This window comes from Ixodes scapularis, unplaced genomic scaffold (assembly GCF_016920785.2).
Source record: "Ixodes scapularis isolate PalLabHiFi unplaced genomic scaffold, ASM1692078v2 PGA_scaffold0__279_contigs__length_252992795, whole genome shotgun sequence".
NCBI lineage: Eukaryota > Metazoa > Arthropoda > Arachnida > Ixodida > Ixodidae > Ixodes > Ixodes scapularis.
This window is the reverse complement of record NW_024609835.1, coordinates 162,304,114-162,324,216: the sequence shown is the minus strand read 5'-3', so window position 1 is coordinate 162,324,216 and position 20,103 is coordinate 162,304,114. Positions and strand designations below refer to the sequence as shown.

Genomic DNA, 20,103 nt, shown 5'->3' with positions numbered 1-20,103 from the left:
GTGATATATACTCCGTACCAGGGCACGTCAGCAGAACCAAACTCACGTATTGGAGCTGAGCACTGAGGCACCGATCGAGACCAATGCTCTTGTCAACAATCAATCCCTCCACGAATATTTTGATTCGCGTTCGTGTCTAATGAGTCTCATCACGGCATTTATCATCACTTGTGACTACTGAGTTCCATAGTTGCATAAAAGGCACGGTGGAAAGTTGGAATCATCGCATTCCAAAACCCACACCGTCAAAGTTGACAATCTGGCATTACAGTTTGTGGACGCTATAGGGGCGCCACTGTGTGTAAAGAGCGCGGGGGGCGTTACCCCCTGTGAAAGAACGCATAAAAGCAGCAGCGGGGACGCCGACGAGGGGAGAGAGAAGCGGGGCCTGGAGCGAAAGGTACACGCTGCGGCGGTGTCGACCAAACGACCTTGTTAATACTAACTTCATGTTTACAATTTACTAATAAATGTAGCTTCACGTTTTCCGAAATCCTGGCTCCGTGTTGTTCCGCCGGGTTGGGCACGCAGCAAGGCAACTTTCCCACATGGCGCCCAACGTGTTTTGCTGCCCTCCTGTCGAAATGACGCGGGTCTGGGGTTTCATCGCTAGGTAAGATTTTTCAACCGTGGCGTTTCTCTTCGAAGTAGTGCACCGTGTCGGCGTTGCGTGTATTCACGACAGCGCGATTGCCCGTTGAATTGGAGCCGCAAAGCATTGCTTAATCACGCGGGCGACGCTTTGGGGGCGTGTTAATCTTGCGTTAGTCGAGTTACCGTCTGTTGCCGCACACCCTTTTCCTTGTCTGCTTTGCGTTTGTTTTTTTCCGCTATGTCTCCCACACTACGGTCCGAGACGAAGGATGGCGAAAAGCCCGAAGCAAGCGGGAATCCCGGAACGAGCTCGGCGGATGCGCAAGCCGAACTGCTTTTGAAGGTGGCAGCCATGTGTGATGTGGTCACACAGCGCCTCGCCGTCCAGCATTCACGTGAGCCGGAGCTACACCCCCAGCTGACGGTGCCGGTCTACACTGGCTACGGCGACACCAAGTCAGTCGCTGACTTCTTGGGTGAGTTGGACACCTACAAAGCCGCCTCGGGCGCCTCGGAATCTCTCATTATTAAGAGAATACTTCCGCTTGCGCTACAGTCAAGTGCTGCGTGTTGGTTAAGGCTGCAAACCACATTCACGAGCATAGCGGAGTTTGAGCGGAGATTCCGAGATGAGTTCCTGCCCCCTGGTTACGAGTATCAAATTCTGAAAGAACTCGAGTCCCGAACGCAACATCCGAACGAAAACCTGGTTCAATATGTTCGCGCAATACAGGAACTCACAAGAAGGGCGAAACCTGATGCCCTCGAGTCGGAGAGTATAGCTCGGGTCATAAGGCAATGTCACCCAAAATACCACGCCTACTTACACGGCCGCACCTTTGGGACCCTTGAAGAGCTGGCCCGGCATGCCCGCGGCACAGAGGAGATCTTCCTCGCTAAGCAGAATTATCTGCCCCCGCCACTGCCAGAAAACTCTCTTGAACCCGCATGTGCTTGGACAGGCGCCGAGGCATACCCGACACAAAGACCTCCACGGGACGGGCATAAAATGGCCCATGAAAGCAGCCGGAGGCACTCCAGTACTGGTTCAATGCGGGGCCACTGGAGGATGTCCGAAGAGCGCCCTGGTGCAGGTGGCTCAGACAGGTATTCGGACCGCTGCCACAATTGTGGACAGCGCGGTCACTTCCAAAGAGAGTGCCCAAATGCATCGTCAATGCAGAATCAAACAAATGGCGGAAGGGCTGGAAGTGGCGAGAGGGATTATCAAGTCCCGGCCAACCCTCGAGAAGTAAGAGGCCTTGAAAATCCGGGCAGTAACAGAGAAACTCAGTCGGGAAACTATTACGGCCGGCGTCGCTGAATCCCAGATTACAGCCGACGACGGCAAATACGACAGCTGGGAACACACAAAGGGTTACGCTTGCTCCATCCGTATGTCGATTGCAGCCTATCGCAAAAATAATCGAACCGCGCATGACGATTACCTTGCTTGGTTTTTCTTTTGCCGCGCTTTAGGATACGGGGGCCGCTATCTCGCTTATTGGTGACGACGCACATGAGCTATGCAAATCTAAAAAAATAACGCTCCGTCCATATGACACTCTTTTGCAGCTAGCTTCTGGTTTCGCAAAACCAGCGGGTGGAGCCGTTAGGCTCAAAATTTCGTTCCACGAAAAGACACGGCGTCAGCGCTTTCTTTATCTACCGGGGCTCGCCGTACCCGTAATCTTGGGCCGAGATTTTATTGCAGGCGAGAACATGACGCTTGATTTCCCTGGTGGAGGCTACCGGTTAGGAAGCCAAACGGAGCTCACTCCGTTTACCAGGCGAGAGGACTGCATTACCGGCCCAACCCTCCCGACCCACTTCACAGCGGCCCCAGCTTTCCTGCCTGCAGGCATTAACGCTGCACTACAGAAGTGCCCGGCCAATAACCTTCAAAAGATTAAGCTGGAGGACGTCCTGCGGCCGTTCTCTCCGATGTTCACGGAGCGACCAGGAAAGACAGACATCCTGCTGCATCGGATTGAAACCGGTGACGCTCCGCCCTGGAGGTGCAATCCGCGCCCCATCAGCGTGCACAAAAGGGAACTCCTGGACACGGCACTCGAGGAGATGATTGACACCGGTGCAGTACGTGAGTCAAAGAGCCCTTGGGCGTTTCCTGTGGTCCTTGCTCCAAAAAAGGATGGAACCGCCAGGCTTTGTGTAGACTACAGACGCCTTAACGACGTGTCTGTACGGGACAGTTACCCTTTCCCTAGTATTTCCTCTGTAATGTACGCGCTCGGTAACGCGACTGTGTTTACAACGCTCGATTGCAGCCGCGGTTTCCTTCAGATCGAGATTCACCCGTTGGACGTGCAGAAAACGGCGTTCATCTGCCACAGAGGATTATTCGAGTTCACCCGTTTGCCGTTCGGTTTGTCAAACTCGCCAGCGAGTTTTCAACGCTTGATGGACGTTGTACTTGGCGACGCAAAGTACAACTTTGCAATGGCATACATGGATGACGTAGTTGTCTTCTCGCGCACGTTCGAAGAACACGTCGAGCACTTGAGAATAATACTCGAGCGAATGCGTAGCGCGGGTCTCACAATTCACCCGGGAAAGGTGCAGTTGGCCGCGCCAAAGATTAATCTTCTTGGTTTCGTGGTTGACAATGGCACACTCCGTCCTAACGAGGAGAAGGTTCGCGCGCTAACGGAGTATCCGTGCCCACATGACGTGAAAAGCCTGCAGAGGTATCTTGGTATGATTGCATTTTACAGGGATTTTATTCCCTACTGTTCCGAGATATCTCAGCCACTCAATCACCTCCTTCGAAAGGGCATCAAGTGGCACTGGAACGTTGAACAACAGAGTGCGTTCATTGCCCTCTCGGGGGCAGTGACTGAAAATGCTTGTCTGCATCTTCCTGATTTAAACCAACCTTTTGTTTTGCAGACAGATGCAAGCGATATCGGCGTGGGTGCTGTTCTGCTGCAGGAGCATGACTGTGTGCTTCGGCCAGTTGCCTTCGCAAGTCAGACACTTACTCCCGCCCAGCGGAACTATAGTGTGGCGGAAAGGGAATGTTTGGCCATAGTATATGCGTTAAAGCGGTTTGACATGTACTTAGACGGCGCAACATTCCAAATTCAGTGTGATCACTTAGCACTTTCATGGCTGAAAAGGCTTCAGAACCCTGCCGGTCGGCTTGCTCGTTGGGCGCTTATGGTACAGCGATACGACTACACTATCGTGTACAGACCTGGTGCAACAAACAAAATTGCTGATGCTCTTTCCCGCGCCCCCCTCCCTGAGGAGCACACGCAGGAAGGTCCGGGCCTGGTTGCTGTCGCCATCACAACGCAGGAATCACCTGAATCACGGTGGGGAGCACTGATCACAAGAGAGGAACTTCTCAAGGCTCAGCAGGACGACGGGCTGTGTCAGCGGGTGACCGCCTGGCTGGCAATAACGAGCACGGTTAATGCAGCGAGTGACGAGCAATTCGACTCGTACTTGCTGAGCAGCGACGGGCTCCTGTTGCGCTACATCCCTCAAGCTGATGACGACCCGAGCAGCTCGGCGTTCCGGACTGTGATACCTAGAAAGTTACGTAAGTCTTTCATCACATACATGCACAACTCCGCACTAGCCGGACACAGTAGTGGGAGCAAAACGTATGATAAGTTGTCCCAAATTGTGACCTGGCCCGGAATGCGGCAAGATGTACTGAGGTATGCGCGTAGTTGCCCGTCATGCCAGAGAGCGAAGCCACGTGGTGGTCAACCCCCAGGCCTCATGCAACCGATCGTAAGCCAGAGCCCTTGGCAGATCTGTTGTTGTGACGTCATGGGCCCATTCCCGCGCAGTCCTCGCGGAAATCAGTACTTGTTCGTGGTAACGGATCATTTCACGAAATGGGTTGAGCTGTTCCCTTTGCGCAAACTGGACTCGCAGAAAATCTGGGATTGTCTGCTGCAAACATTCGCGCGCTTCGGATTCCCGACGAGTTTGATTTCCGACAACGCTTCTTATTTCACTAGCAAGGTGTTCGTGGATGCGTGTGCGGTGCTGGGAATTGAGCATAAACGTACATCACCGTATCACCCGCAAGCAAACATCACTGAAAGGGTGAACCGGAACCTTAAGATGATGCTCGTTGCGCATACCGATCGCCACAAGGACTGGGACGCGAAGCTCCCAGAAATGGCCTTCGCCACTCACACCACGGTTAACCGGTCGACCGGTCTCAGCCCTGCCCAGCTAAAGTTTGGCAAAGAACTTGCCTTCCCGCTTTCGAACGCTCTTCGCTCAACAGAACCCACGTCGCAATACCGCAGCTACTCGAAGTTTGCAGACGACCTCCGCAAGCGCTTCTCGGACAACCTCAGAGAAGCTCGGGAGAGCCTCGACGTCGCCAGACTGCAGCAGTCCGAGCAGTACAACCAGGGACGCCGAAACCTGCAGTTTGAGGTGGGAGACCTCGTGCTCAGGCGCACTCATCCCCTGAGTGATGCAACAAGGGGATTCACGGCCTCACTGGCAAACAGGTGGGAGGGTCCATTCCGTGTTGGCAAAAAGCTGTCCCCGCTCACATACACACTTATTTGCTGCTCCAGTGGTCAGTCCACAGGACCAATTCATGTCACCGACCTAAAACTATTCCACAGCCAAGAAGATTTCTCGCAGGATCCAGTAGATGGCAGCAGCAGTCGGGTCCCTGATTCCCCCTCCCCGCCACCCCGGCGGTACAATCTGCGACGTCGGTGACAGCTAACAGGGAGATCACGAAGCGACTAACAAAAACATTTGTTCTTCACCCTTAAAAATTTTGAACGTTCTCCGGTTCATACCCCATCAATATGTTCTCCTTTTGAGAGGGGGGGGGGGGGTGGTATATCCCACCTGAGAGCACTTATTGACTTTTATTTTCAGGGGCCACGCGCGGCACGCCTAATGTTGCGCTCATCGGGCTGTTTCTTATTTTTATGAAGATGGAGAGAGGGTGGCGATCTCATCACCGCGGCCGTCGCAGCCATATCAGCCACCACGGCCACCAGGGCCGGGGGACCCATTCGAGGTGGCGACCACGGTCACCCAGGCCACAAGGACAGGGGCCGGGGCCATCACGACGAGATCAGGGCAACGCGGACTTCCACATCCTCTGCCGCCGCTGCCGGCGACGGCCACAAGCCACCGTGACAACATGGATGGTGCAGACCGACGGTGGACCGGTCGGCTGGGCATCCCGGCAAGCCTGGGAAGAACAACCACGCCCAGAACGCGGGGAGGCGCACGTCATCGTCCCCGAGCCTTTCAGGGGACTGACATTGGAGGCCCGCCACCCCAACGATCCAGCGGCGCAATACACCGCAGAGGAACGGAGGCTCCTCTGTCCGCTGTGCGGAGCCCCGGAGCTCGCCCGAGAATCACACCGCGCGGGGCTCCTACACGTGACCCGGGAAGCTGCCGACCGCGCTGCGAGGCTCCAGAACCACGACGAGCTGCAGAGGGCCATCGACGTCGTACGAAGGCAACGTCCTCAACTTCTGAGGTCAAACGACCAGGACGAGCACGTCATCGACATGCCTGACTTTTGAGGGGGGGATTGTGTGGACGCTATAGGGGCGCCACTGTGTGTAAAGAGCGCGGGGGGCGTTACCCCCTGTGAAAGAACGCATAAAAGCAGCAGCGGGGACGCCGACGAGGGGAGAGAGAAGCGGGGCCTGGAGCGAAAGGTACACGCTGCGGCGGTGTCGACCAAACGACCTTGTTAATACTAACTTCATGTTTACAATTTACTAATAAATGTAGCTTCACGTTTTCCGAAATCCTGGCTCCGTGTTGTTCCGCCGGGTTGGGCACGCAGCAAGGCAACTTTCCCACAAGTTATGGGGACGAAGAAAGACAAAGGCAGAGATCCGCGCCTGTCTCCTTCTTCGCCGGCATCTCGTAATTTGCTCTCGTTTAATTCTTAAACATGTACCGTCTCCCCTCACCTTTAATTTTAGTAATCAGGCTGGCCAATCGTTGAGGCCGACCACGTCAGCAAGAAGGCTGGGAGGGCTGTCGCTATAGCAAACTTTGCCTCTGGCTCAACATTTATCGACGACTGCCTCAGACGGGAGGAACTCGAACGGCTAACCTCGCAGACCCTCAGACAACTAAAAGAACTTCATCTACCAGTTAAACAATACGTAACGACCGAGTATTTTTTTTTTTAGTTGAGAAAATAAATTAAAGAAGAAGACAGAAAATCATTTCAAATCATTTGGTGGCCCATTTAATTTATAATTTCTGTCTCGCGGTTTTTTTTCCTAGAGAGGTATTATTTTCGCGCTCCTCGAGTCAACCGTATGGGACCATGGTCCATTAACATCCTTAACCTGACAGTACGGTGGGAGCTAGACGATGGTCAGATCAACTAACCGCCTTCTTTGCGGCACCTGACTACTTTCTTGGTGCCTGGGTATGAGTGGGGGCGTGATCCCGCGGAGAAAGATAGACGTGTGGGGGTCCTTCGACCATGTAGCTTCCCCCGCACTTTCAGCATAGGGGTTTTGACTACTACTCTTATTTGTCGGGGTTTTCTTCGTTTTTTTAACCTTTTTTTTATTTTTTTGAGAAGCGCCGTAGACCGGGAAAAGGTACGCCATCGAAATAAGAGGAGCATTAAATCCAAAGATGCGTCATCGTCCCTGATTTGTCAAGTTTATATTACATAGTTTGGTCTACAATCAGTATTCGCGTTCTTGCACGTTTCCAGGTTCTGGAACACGTTTAATTGCTCCAACGTTGAATGCAATGCGGCAAAAAGAAAATAATTTAAACTGACCCCTACAGCGAATTAATCAAATCGTGCGTACGTACCAGAGACGCGGACCGTATTTGGGCGATCCAGATTCTTCGTGCCTGTGATTTTAATGCCCCGTTCCCTTCCCCTAACTTTAATTGTATATATCCGTCTCCGCCATATAAACGCACGTGTATTTTAAATCCTGATAAAAAAAAACAAAAAAAAAACTTTGCAACGTGATTATTCTACAAGTCAGCCAATGCTCTTCAAGACGCGAACATTACACTGCCCACGTTGAAACAAATGCTACACAATCATTCGTACCTTGTTCTTCGGTTTATTGATTTTCTCTTAAACCCATGTCTGTAGTTGCTTAATTAATACAGCGATTCCGGTCTTCTACATCAAACCCTTTTGTGATGTGCTAAAATTCTCAAGTTCCCGGTTTTTGAAGCGACATTTTCTTCGCTTTTTGCTCTGAGTTTTTAAAGTTTATGCAACAACCCATTAAAAAGCTGGATATCACCGACAGCGCTACTAACACGCAACATCAATGTAGTGTTTATCAAAAAGAAATGCAGCCGCTTCGAAAGAAGCAACCTCTTATCTCCGTTTTACCTACTTTGCTTTCTTTGTTATCTTTTACAGACTGGCATATTTAAATATTTTATCGCATCACGGTCCAATTTTTCTCGACCTCCGTAACTGAGATCGAAGGGCGATCGCAACAAAAAGCGCGTCTATCCAGTGGCGTACCATCTTGTTTCTGAGTGGGGGAGGGGGGGGGGAAATCAGACCCCCTCCCCTCCCTCCCTCCCTCCCCCCTCCACCCCTCCGCCCCCGCCAGGGCCGGGAGGCGGTGCCCTTGGCATACCTTGGGCGCCGCATTCCAGTGTTGGCGCTGCCTAGTGGTGGCTGTTTCAAGGGGGGGGGGGGGGGGGGGCAAACGCCCCCTCGCCCCCCGGTTGGTACGCCTATGCGTATATTTAATGCATATTTTTCTTGACAGGATCTTTAGCAGATTATCTGTTGCACAAACACACGTTTCAACTGCTATTCCCAGTTTCTTTGTCATCCTAATTAAAATTATGGCCCCAACAAGAATGTTACACTGAATGATAGTACCAGCAACTGGCCAACATAGCAAATGCGCGAGTTAAATTAGGCACAAATCCAGACCGAATTGCGTGCTTCAGTATTAGATTGCATTTTTAAGCAGGTAGCTTCCAGGAAGACATCCGTAGTATGTTCTCAAGTTAGGCAGCAAATGATTAGTATGTAAGCGATTAGCGGCTGCTCTAGCTGGACTTGGCTATCTTTCGCCTCGTGAGAACTTTTTTTTTTTTCTAAGTCGGCTCCGCATCGTAGATTACCCTTTCTGACAGCAAGCGAGTGCGTAAACAAAGAAAAAATTCCATTTCAGAAAACTGCGAAAAATATTAGTCAAGAAGATTGGTCAAGTGGCGCATGTGCAAAACCAAAGAGCAAGAAAGAAAATATAAACAAAATTAATTTGTGCCAAAACGACCTGATGTTATTAAGTGACATTCCTGGAAAAAATAAAACCTCTCAGCCCCCCCCCCCCCCCCCCCTACCCCTCTTCCAAACGTTTCGGCTAACATCAGGGGTGTGTTAAGCCAGATGTGCAGAATTACGCAATTTATTTGACGTCCAAAGCACCCCTTATTTTAGTCTTTATTTGTCTATTTTATGTTAAGAAAAGGTAGTGCCGCCATGCCCCAGGTGCTTTCTTGTTGTTGTGTTGACGACACTGCAACACCGAAAACCAAAGCTTTAGTAGACGAAATATCCCGTTCGGTGCATTGAGTAAATACCAATAACTAGCAGTTGGAAACGCTAATGTACCGAACAGTAGCATCTCCCACTATGTTACCGATGCAAGTACTCGAAGCGAAGGGCACCTTGGCTGCGCATCAATTGTACCAGCCGCCAGGACGAATATCTGACTTGCTATACGGGTGGTAACTGAGGGAGTGGAAGAGTTGAGAGCGCGTGAGGGCGCCAGAAAACCAAGCTCTGCCTACAATGATTATTGAGTAGACGCAGAGCTATAGCTGGCTTTGTCTCTACTCACTCTTTGAACGTGTTCGTATGCTTTTAAAGACTGAGTAAAGACAATGGCAGCTAATCCACTACTCATTCCAAACAGGGATCAGTGTTCTGGCGTTTCCTTGAGTTTTTGGTTCCCTTCCCTACCACAGTATCTACCCTTATTGGCTGCATATCTGAGTGCCTTCCTTCGAACAATCGCATTACGTTTAAAAGTTTTAGTAACCGAAGTTCGTACCGCGCCATTATTCTGAAGGAAAGTGTCCACGCTTTAGGAATGCCGAATAACGAAAGGGTAGTTATTCTTCTCTGCATTTTAGTAATTTTTTCTTTGTTCATTTGGCCACTGCGCACGGGCCTTGATCGATTTGAAGAAAAGTCAAATACAGTTTGATAGCTCCAATTAACAGATTCCTTAAACTGCGCAGACATTAAATTACACGAAGCGCCTTTAACACTTGGTTGCCCGTATTCCTGGAAACATTTTGATGCTATTCGACTGCTCATTTGCTTCTTATTGTGCGAGAGGGTAGTAGGTATACGCAGGGTGGCACAAAAACAATTTGCAGGGTTTTTTTTACCGCAAAAATAAACTAGGCATCGCCGAATGCTCATTCTCTGCCCAAAGGTAACGAAAGAGGTCACAAACAGATGCCAAAGTTTTAGCCCGAACGGACACCTTAATCAAGTTATAAGTGATTTTCTGAAAATTTAAAATGGGAAAACAAAACCCCTTTTTTCCCGTTTTCGGTTTGTGGCGCCCATAGAGCCCCATGTATTCGAAAACTCCGTCGGACGCCATTTTCCCATTGAACTTTTCAGAAAATAACATAACTTGTGAATACGGTATCGGATCGGGCTGAAACTTTGGCACCTGGTTGTGACCTCTATCGCTACCTTTGGGCGAAGAATGAGCGTTCGGCGATGCCTAGTTTATTTTTAAGGTGAAAAAAAGAAACTGTAATTTTTTTTGTGACACCCTGTATTTAGGTTATCACATATATATATATATATATATATATATATATATATAGATAAATTTATTATGTTTTTCATTGTGCTCGACTTTGATTTGCTAGCCAGTTCCTGACGAGCTTCTGAGATCTTAATTTAAGCTTCGTCAAATATCTGGAAGGGAAGTATATAAAAAAGATGGGCACAGAAGATAACTTGAATGAGCGAGGAAGCCGTGGAAGACTGGCTCTAAAACGTATTGTTAAAAAAAGTTACAAAAGATGCATGAGATAATCAAAGTAAAAAAATAAAAGCGTTGAGCTGGCTCCGAAGTGGTCCTAGCAACGTCAATTTTATTTAATATTTTCCGCATGACTCGGTTCCAGGCTCGATCCTCCGGAAGTTTTAAAATTTTGCGAGAAGAAACGACAGAGACGTTTCCGTATACTTAAAATCTAGCTGCGGGGCGTATCATTCAAAAATGAATTCCTTTTTTTTTGTTTGACTTTCAACGCGTTCTTTGAAGGTATTAGACAGAACATTTTTCCACGATGCCATTTAGGTTCTCTACGTTTTTACCTGGACACGCCAACACCGTTTTTCATTTCTCGCAATCAGTCAAGCAGATGATTGTTTCTAAATGATTGAACCTGCTATCCGTATTCAATAGAAAAGTGCAGAAGCATGGAGTTACTTTTGATGTTCTTTTTTTCTCCACATACTATAGCGCACTGTTATCCTGCAATATTATACTCTCAGTATGAACGCGTTTAGGAGTTCCCACATTTTTCCAAGGTTTCGCCAGGGCAAGTTAAAGTATACAAAACTCAAATTAAATTATGACAACACAACGGCAATCAAAGACTTCGAAAGGGTAAATGCTGCATTAGCTAAATATGGTTTTCGTGGCGAGCTATAAACGCTTTTAATTCTGTTTTCATTCTAAAATACACACATCTATGAAATACTTCGGCCCTGAAGCATAAGGAATAAATGCATACATAAATAAATAAATAGATACGTGCGAAAGAAGGGGCCGCACTATAATGATCCCACTCTCAAACAAACGGCTTTCGGAACATCATTCGAAAAGCGACCTTATTGACCTTGGGGGGCGAGGGGGGCAGTTTACCCATTCAATTCTTTTGTTTACAAAATACGTGTATTTCTTGTTAAACTTAAGAGGGAAACCCATATAGTGAAACGTAAGGGGCTTTCCCTCTTGTAGACCGCAAAGCAGCGGAAGGTATGTCATATTGCAGGTCTAACTGATTTTTTTTGTCTACCACACTCCCCGCCTGAGGAATTCCAGTCACGTAAATTATAAAGTTCGAGCTGAGAAAGAGACGGGGAAAGAGTAAACTGCTGTATTACTGTGTATGCAGCACAGAGAGTGCCATGCTTGTTTACGACATGGGATGTTTTCACGGGTGGGCTCTTAGACTGAAGTGATATTCACGATCGGACGTGCCGGGAGCCCGCACACGACTGTCAAAAGCTATCGTTGAAGGCCAACAAAAACAAGTCACAAAACCGCAGAAAACACTACAACGGGGGCAACGGGTAGACCCGGAAGTTTGTTCGGATCTCTTTGTGGTCGCTATTTTCCGTACTGGAACTTGGAAGAAACACGTGACTACTTCAGTCCCGTGTTTTTTCGTGTTTCCACGGAGAAGGTTTGAGGGGAGGGAAATAAAGATTGCCTCTGGAACGGTTGTGCACAGAGACCAATTCCGGCGCCAGGCGAACATTCCAGATTGATATGTATAGAAACAGACTGCGGAACAAACGTCGTTCAATTATAATTAGTTGCGGACTTTTGTTTGCCGGTGGGAGTGGCCATTGTGTGCACTCTAAGAAAAAGGTTGTTCTCAAAGGGCTAACGGCCCAGCATTTGGTTCACTACTCTCATTTCCCCCCCCTGGGAGACGATCTGGTTCGAGCTAGGTACCATGCGCAAAAGCTGGAGACTAACTGCGCTCGACTTGTACTAACCGAGCGGCAGGCGTGAGAAAAAGCAGCCATTGGATCTTCTCAGACATGATGCATCCGCATGTTTTAGTCCCCGAACCCAAATGGAACGTTCGCCAGGAAGACATCTGATATATCGCTTGCCTTCGTCACCGGCGCGACTCCGTCCAGCACGGCTGAAATTGCTGATCAAACAGGAACGAAACTGCGGAAATTTTTAATGTGCAACGATCGTACTTTGACCTTCGCACATTGTGTCAGTGCTAGTTAACACGTTATTTTAACTCGCATTTTCCCAACCATCTCGACAACAATGATGTGATGATATCTTACAAATCCCATGGACGTAATTTGCCTTCAAACAAACATATGACCAGTTTCGGGTAAGTTACTTTTAAATAGTAATTTGCTACAGTAAGTTTCTGTCAAAAAAATTAATGAAGTTAACGTTACAATTACCGCAATAAACGAGTAACTCGTTTCCGTTGCAGTTACTTTTCAAAAGTAACGACGTTACTTATCAGCTACTCTTCTTTGACAAAAAAATTAGGAAAAACTAGCGCCCCTTATACGTTTTACTGCACAAAATTAAAAAAAAAAAAGAAAGCTTTTTTCTTTATATTGTAACTTAACAGCAGTTGCTTCTCGAAATTAGTGTCTGAAAGTTTCCCTCCTGTGAGGGAGAACACGTCGCTGCCGTTTGCTGAGCAGGAGCTTATCTGGCGTGCTTGTAGGAATTGCTCTGTTGTGTCGCAGGAACGGGTTTTCGATTGCCGGTAGGCGTTGAGGCAACAGAGTTCCGTTTCCTGTGGTCAAGCTGTTAGCAACCACCTTCTCCGCAGCAAAATACTCTCTGTACGCTGGCCATGTTAGTTCCTTTTTGTTCTCATCAACACCCATATCCTTGCTAGCACTAGCATATTGCTGGCTCGTTGACGGTTACGCTGGGTGCATAGAGTCTCTGGACGTATCTCACTTCGTACCCGGCAAGCCAGAAACAAACCCCGCGCAAACAGCAGTAAATTTTGCCTCCCCTGTTGACACCAAGCCGGAGTAGATAGTGCTTCAAGATACTAGGATGTAAGTCTTCAGCCACCAAGTACAAGCGCGTGCGTAAAGATAACTAGATGTTTTAACCAAATCTGCACGTCGCTATATTCGGGTCGTGACTCGCGATAAAGGAACGTCTTCAGAAGTTTGTGCAAGGCCAACTTGACAATCGAAATGTCGGAACAGACAATTTGGAAAATGTAAGGAATAGCTAGATTGTACTCGTTCAATGATACGCTGTTCATAAAAAAACGTTTAAGTAACGACAAAAGTAACGTCGTCACTCTCTTCGTGACCTCAGAAGAAGTTATAGAACTATACACTTAAAAGTTACAGTTTTAAAAAGGAACTCGGTACAGTTACAAGTTACCAAAAAATTAACGAAGTTACACTAACGCATTACTAGTAACGCATTACTACCAAAGACTGCATATGAGTATTTATCTCAACGGGACACCTATGCATACCGACATATTTAACTTTTGTGTCAGATCAAACAACTTCAAGGGTCTCTAGAGGACGCGCTAAATTGTGGGACGATCTCCCGGTAGATTCCCTTGCTAAATATAGCGGGGAAATTTCCCGCTAAGCCTGGCGAGAAAATATTTTCTCTAAGCTTACCGGGAAGATTTTCCCGCTAAATTCGGCAAACAATTTCACCGCTATGTTTAGCGAAAAAAGATTCCCGCTAGATTTGGCGGAAAACTTCCTCACTATATTTGACGGAAACATTTCCTCGCTAAATTTAGCGCAAAAAATTGGCGAAGAAATTTCCGCGCGAAATTTAGCGGAAAAATTTCCAGCTCAATTCGGCGAAAAAATTTACCCGCTAGATTTACAGGTAAAATTTTCCACTAAATTTAGCAAGAAAATTTACCACTAAATTTAGCAAGAAAATTTACCACTAAATTTAGTGGGGAACTTTTCGCGCTAAATTTAGCGGAAAATTTTATCGCCAAAGGTAAGCGCCGTGTGACGTCACGAGGGCACCGTCACACCTGACGTCACTAGTGACCCTCGTGACCGTCCTGTAGTCACTCGTAACCTTCGTGACGCCACTTGCAATCCCCGTGACCCATGTGACGCCAGGCGCAAACCCCGCGACCCTTGTGACGTCACACGTGACATAACGTGTGGCATCATTACGGGAAACGTCCCAAAATGCAACGTGCGGTTACGCTGACGGCGACGGCGACGCCGCTCAAACCGGAAATGGGCACCTAAGAGCTGCACTCTAAATATCACGCACCATGTATAGTTTGTGTGTATTGAAGTTTTAGGAGGCTTGATTTTTTTTTTTTTACACAGTTCAAAAGTAGGAGGCTTTTCAGATAGGCAGAGAGAGCCATTCATTTTAGCTGCAATAAAAACTGACACTACCTGTAGCTTAATTATAACTCGTCATGATAGCAGGTTGTGCAATGATTTGCTGGAGGCTTCAGCCTACGCGTCAATACTGAACCTAATCTCACACTGCCATCATTATCATAATTTCCTTGTCTTTGGGGGCGTAAGAAACCAATGGTTTATAATATGGCGCGAATCGACTAATTACGATATAAAAAATTGTGTGCAAGATAAAGATAATAAAATTACATTTATAAAATAAAATTATATAAAGACCCACTAAGTTTAATTTTAATTGGCATTAGATTATATAAGAAAATGCATCCATGTACGGATGACGTTTATATGTTGTGATAGCTGAAACGTCTTTTTTATTTCTTGTGTTTTTTTAATAATAATAATATTTTTTATTGTTCTTTTTTACAGTAAGGAAAATCGGCTCCGCCGAAGCCTAGAGGCTTGTGCGACCTGGCCCGACAGCAGCGAATACTTATCTATATAACGCTGCCATTTGCCTTGAAAACAAACAAAACAATAACAATACACCAATAACAAGTTCACTCACTTTGGAAAGATACGTAAAAATAAAGAAAAAAAGAAAATCATACTTTGTTTTTTGAATATCGCAGTCAAAGTTGACAACGAAATATCACGCCCACCGAAAAAACAGGAACGTTCTCTTTTTATCAGTACGAAACAATAAAATGACAACTTTTAACCGCAAGCATTTAGAACAAAGAAATTCTGCCTCTCAATACAACAGATTTAGACCTCACAGAGCAGCTGATGTATTTTATAAAGGAAACATCAATGTATATAAATTGTGTACATCTGATTTTGCAAACACCATGTTCTAAATTTGCTTTTAACTTACTTTAGAGAGTCTAAACGAATGAGCTCTTCTGGCATCTTATATAATTTATAAGGGACATTCAAACTTCTCATTCGTTTTCCGTAATGTGTGTTTATTCTTGGCAAATAATATCCATCTATGTTTCTGCGAAGCCTTTTCTGTACCGGATGTTAGTCTGCTCTGGAGACGTAACTTGTTGTTATAGCTGTATATTTGATTAAATAACTCAACGACATTATATTACTTGCTTTAAGTTTGTTGATGGATTCCAAATGTGGAACCTGTGTACGTTATGCAATATTGTTTACTATCGTATATATTTGCTTATCTACGGTTCGTATTCTGTTATTTGAGCTGGAACCATAAATTAAGTTGTCATATCTCAGTATAGACTCTCCTAAGGCAGAATCAATATTTTTCTTTACATGAGCACATGCTGAACTGCCAATTCGATATATAAATGATGAGAGAGTTTTTAATCTTTTTTTTTAATTCAGTCAATGTCATATTCCTAAGTCATAGGTTTATCGAAATTAAATCCACGATATTTTGCGCTTGCCTCATATTTCAATTTTTTATCCTGTACCCCTTTGTTTCTGGGAAGGAATAAAGACGATCTATAGAACACGTTGGCAGGGATTTCAAAAGCAGAATAATTGTGTATTTTTTTTAAGTTACAAATATCTTATTTTCAGTAAACCAATATGATATGTATTAATGTCGCTTTAAAATATTGTACTGCCCCTTCATATTTTTTTATGTCGAAGAATTAAAGCCGTATCATCTGTATACTAAAACAGCGTGGAATGATATTTTAGGTTTCCCATGTCGTTTACAAAAATATTAGATAGCAAGGAGCCAATGCCGACCCTTGCGGTATTTTATAATTTATATGTACTTCCTTGCTAATATTTTGTTCCATTTTAACGTATTGTGTTCTATATGAAAAATAATTTAAAAAAAACATTATAAAATGGTCATCTAAAACTGAACGTGTACAGCTTCTTTAGCACTTTTAAATTATATATTGTGCCAATAGCTTTCAATAAATCTACAAAAAAGTGCTAAACATATGTTATTATGATGTAGAGCTTCATTCGCAAAATGAATGAAATCTTTAAGCAGCATCGTTGTACTTTTTTCCTTTTCTAAACCCCTACTGTGATTTATTATATAAACCAAATTTATTACAAAAGGAATACATTATATTGGCGATGCATTTTTCCATGATATAAGAAAATACAGGCATAATAGATAACCGTCTATAATTTCCTGCAATTTTCCCCACTTTTAAATAATAGCCTCACTATCGCACTTTTTAGTTCATCCGGGATAACTCGTGTAATGAATATACCGTTTAAAAGTGCTAGTAGAACGTCTTTCATTTTATCCAAATTGCATGGAATGTCTTTCAGACGAATCTTATCTCTTCCTGCCTTTTTTAATCTACATTGTGCTTATGATCTCGCATAAATCTGCTTTCATCAAAGGAAGATATGCAGATTCCAAATTTTACCTCTGTTGTGGCCTTGCGGTTTGCATCTGGTAGTTAATATTAGACGGCAGGTCCAACACATTGTTCACAAAGTTTGTACTAAATGATTCCCATAGCAAGACGAAATCGGCTGATTCACAAAAGTGCCTTGTGGTTGTGCAATCAATACTTGGTTTTGTTTTACCACCTCGTAGCTCATTTACTAACTTCCACGTTTCTTTTAGTGCTATCCTTCGTGGTTTTTGAAATTTTTCTACATAAATCCTGTAACAGCGCTTAATTCTGAGCGCTGTTAGTATGTTTCTTATTGATCGAAAGTCTCCTTTTAAAGCTGTCGAAAATGAGGGAAGTAGAAGCAAACTTGGTCATTCTTCTGGTTGATACAGTTGTTTCGTATGCATTTTAGTATGTGTACCGGGTCTATAACGAAAAACAGCGGCATTGCAGGGTCTGACGGGTGTTGATACACAGTTCTGTTAGAAGCGGGCGATTCGAAGTGGGACATTGCTTTTCTGTTCACAGAGTTGTTTTCACTCACGACGCACACAACGCGGTACCCAATCTTTTCCAGGCCGCAAATCACATCTTTCAGCATCTTGTGCAGGAGCTCCGCGTCTAGTCTGTGCACTGGCACGATGTGCGCAACTTCTTTGAATTTGCACTTCAGGCTGCGCACCATGAAAACGAGCGCACAGTTTGCAGCTTCATTTCAGTTAAGCGAAGCTCCGGTAATATTGCCCCCTTTGTATTCAAAGTAAGGTTTGATGTGTATTTCGTCTACCATTACGGTGACGAAGCGCTGGTGATCTTTGAGGTCAGAAAATCTTCTCGCATGTAACTGAGGAATGCTTTGCTCTGATTTTCTTGTTGAGGGCTCATGCCATAAGAGGAGCATACCGATCTGATCGTCATGGGATGCGGCAAAGTGACGCTTCCATGGCTGCGTACATAAGCGTACGCATGGGGCGATATGGTGAAAAGAATGCAACAAAACACCACAAAATCTGCAGAGTAGCCTCTGCGCTGGTTTTTCGCTTGGAACAAGCTTACTTGCTGTCGCAGAAATCCAAGGGAGTCGGCGTCATCTTCTGCGAGGAACGTGGACAACTGATCCAGCAGTAGGCAAATAGCCTCGCAAATTTCCTCGACTGAGTTGGAAATCAGGTCCCCGTTCCACTTCTCGATGCCTTCGAGGAGTTCTACTATACCCTTCTTACTATCAGCAATTTCTGGAACGACCAGATTTGCACCTAACTTTTTTACCGCCGTTTTCATGACGTGTAGCGTCACGTTCATGTCTACTTTTACGCAGACAGAGTACTTCAGCCACGGGGCCTCGACGTCGACGATGTGGATAATAACAAGCATTTCGTCCTTTTCTATTATGTTCCAAAACTTCATCTCCTTGCTCCGCAAGTGTCCGATTAGTTCTCCTAACGAATGGACTTTTTCCTCTTCATGTGCCCTGTTAAACATCTCCTCGGACTCCGCGATAGCTTTTTGCATAGCAGCATGCTCCATGCGCGCCCGCTTGAAGTCGGGATTTTCTCTTCTTGTGGCTTCCCTAGACAGTTAGGTCGGGCAGCTAGGGAACTTCGACGGTACAGCGTCAGGGCGAAGACGGACATGGGATAAGGGCACTGTGATGGTGCGGCCAGTACTTTCATCGATATGCCATGCTTCTCGGATGATGTCCTCATGTCCGAAGTGAAGTTCGCATACCTAGAAAGGAATTTTGCGTCCAATGAACAAGCCAATGGGTATTTGACATAAAGTGCGGATTGCGAGCCGCATTTATACGAATGTATACATTTATTGAATTTCCATTTGCAATGAAACAATTAATTCTCTACCAAAAAGAAAGCTTACCCTTGAATTCTCGGTGACGGAGAGGTCTTCCCGCGGCACAGCGCGTATCCATGCATCCCTCAGTGTTTGATCCTTTGGGAACTTGAACACGTGCACTTTGGTGTCCACGGAGTAGTTTCCGCGGCGTCGCAGCACAGAGCACTTGTACGGCATCTTATCGTCGCTCTTTTCACATTTCTCAAGCTCGCGGAGACGCGAAAAAACTCACAGCGACGCGCAAAACACGAGAAATTTGACAGAACAGATATGCACGTTGAAAACGACACTCGGAAGCAGGCCGAGTCTGCGGGGGACTGGTAGAGCTCACTGTTCAGCCGCACCTGCAATGGGGCGACATGCCTGGACAGGTCCGGACCCGTCGAGCCGCCTATCGCAGCCGCCCCATTAGCTGGCGTACTAAGAGTGGAAAGGCGGCAGAACCGAGGCTTTCTCCGTTTCCACTTGGTGTTGGCCTCGCCCGCCTCGCCGGTCTGCGCATTCCAGAGGAGTGACGTCATAGCCGCGGCAGAAGCACGAGCGCCGCCACGTGCCCAGCTGTGCGCCTCCGTTGCGCAGTAGCCAAGTTGGACGCTGCACCGGAGCCGCTTGATAGCGCCTCTCAATTTGTGCGCATAAGCTCGCGTTACGTATATACTGGGCCAAGCGAGCTAAGCCACTCCAATTTTTTTTTTTCACATTACACGAGCTTACTGGCACTAGTGGGACTCAAGGATATTCGCACGCAACACCACTGGCAGAGAAACTTCTTTTTTGCGGTGTAATTTCAAGGACAAAAGCGATCATTTTATTCAATCTCTCCTTTGCAAAATTTGATGACGTAACGTGGAGATCGGAGTACACCCCAATGACTATACTTGAATGCGGTTCATAGATTGGACCCGAGCATTGCGTGGGCACTCGATTTGGGCTCGCGAGAATTACTAGCTCGAGAAGCATTAGGGTAGTGGCCCGTGTCCAATCGCTGCAACGACGACAATAGCCGAACCATAACAATGTCTGGAACTCAGCGCGTTTCCTGTCCTTCGCCGACCTCAGCGCGTGGTTATGATCAACTGTGGCTACATTTACATGAATGCGATCGTAGCGCATCGAATTGAGCAGGGACCAATCACACGCAGCCTGTCTTCTACTCCTTTTTCTTCTACCCAA

The 20,103-nt window shown here is 46.4% G+C and overlaps 1 protein-coding gene across 1 annotated transcript; it reads right to left on the bottom strand.

Moving 5' to 3' along the window:
- Positions 1-17,410: 17,410 nt before the first annotated feature.
- Positions 17,411-19,078, bottom strand: LOC115308222. Its single transcript, XM_040213579.1, has 3 exons — positions 18,955-19,078; positions 17,873-18,807; positions 17,411-17,753 (listed from the first exon to the last, which is right to left on the bottom strand). The coding sequence occupies exons 2-3, from the start codon at positions 18,604-18,606 to the stop codon at positions 17,411-17,413; spliced, it is 1,077 nt and encodes a 358-aa protein (XP_040069513.1). The 5' UTR covers positions 18,607-18,807; positions 18,955-19,078.
- Between the last annotated feature and the right edge of the window lie 1,025 nt (positions 19,079-20,103).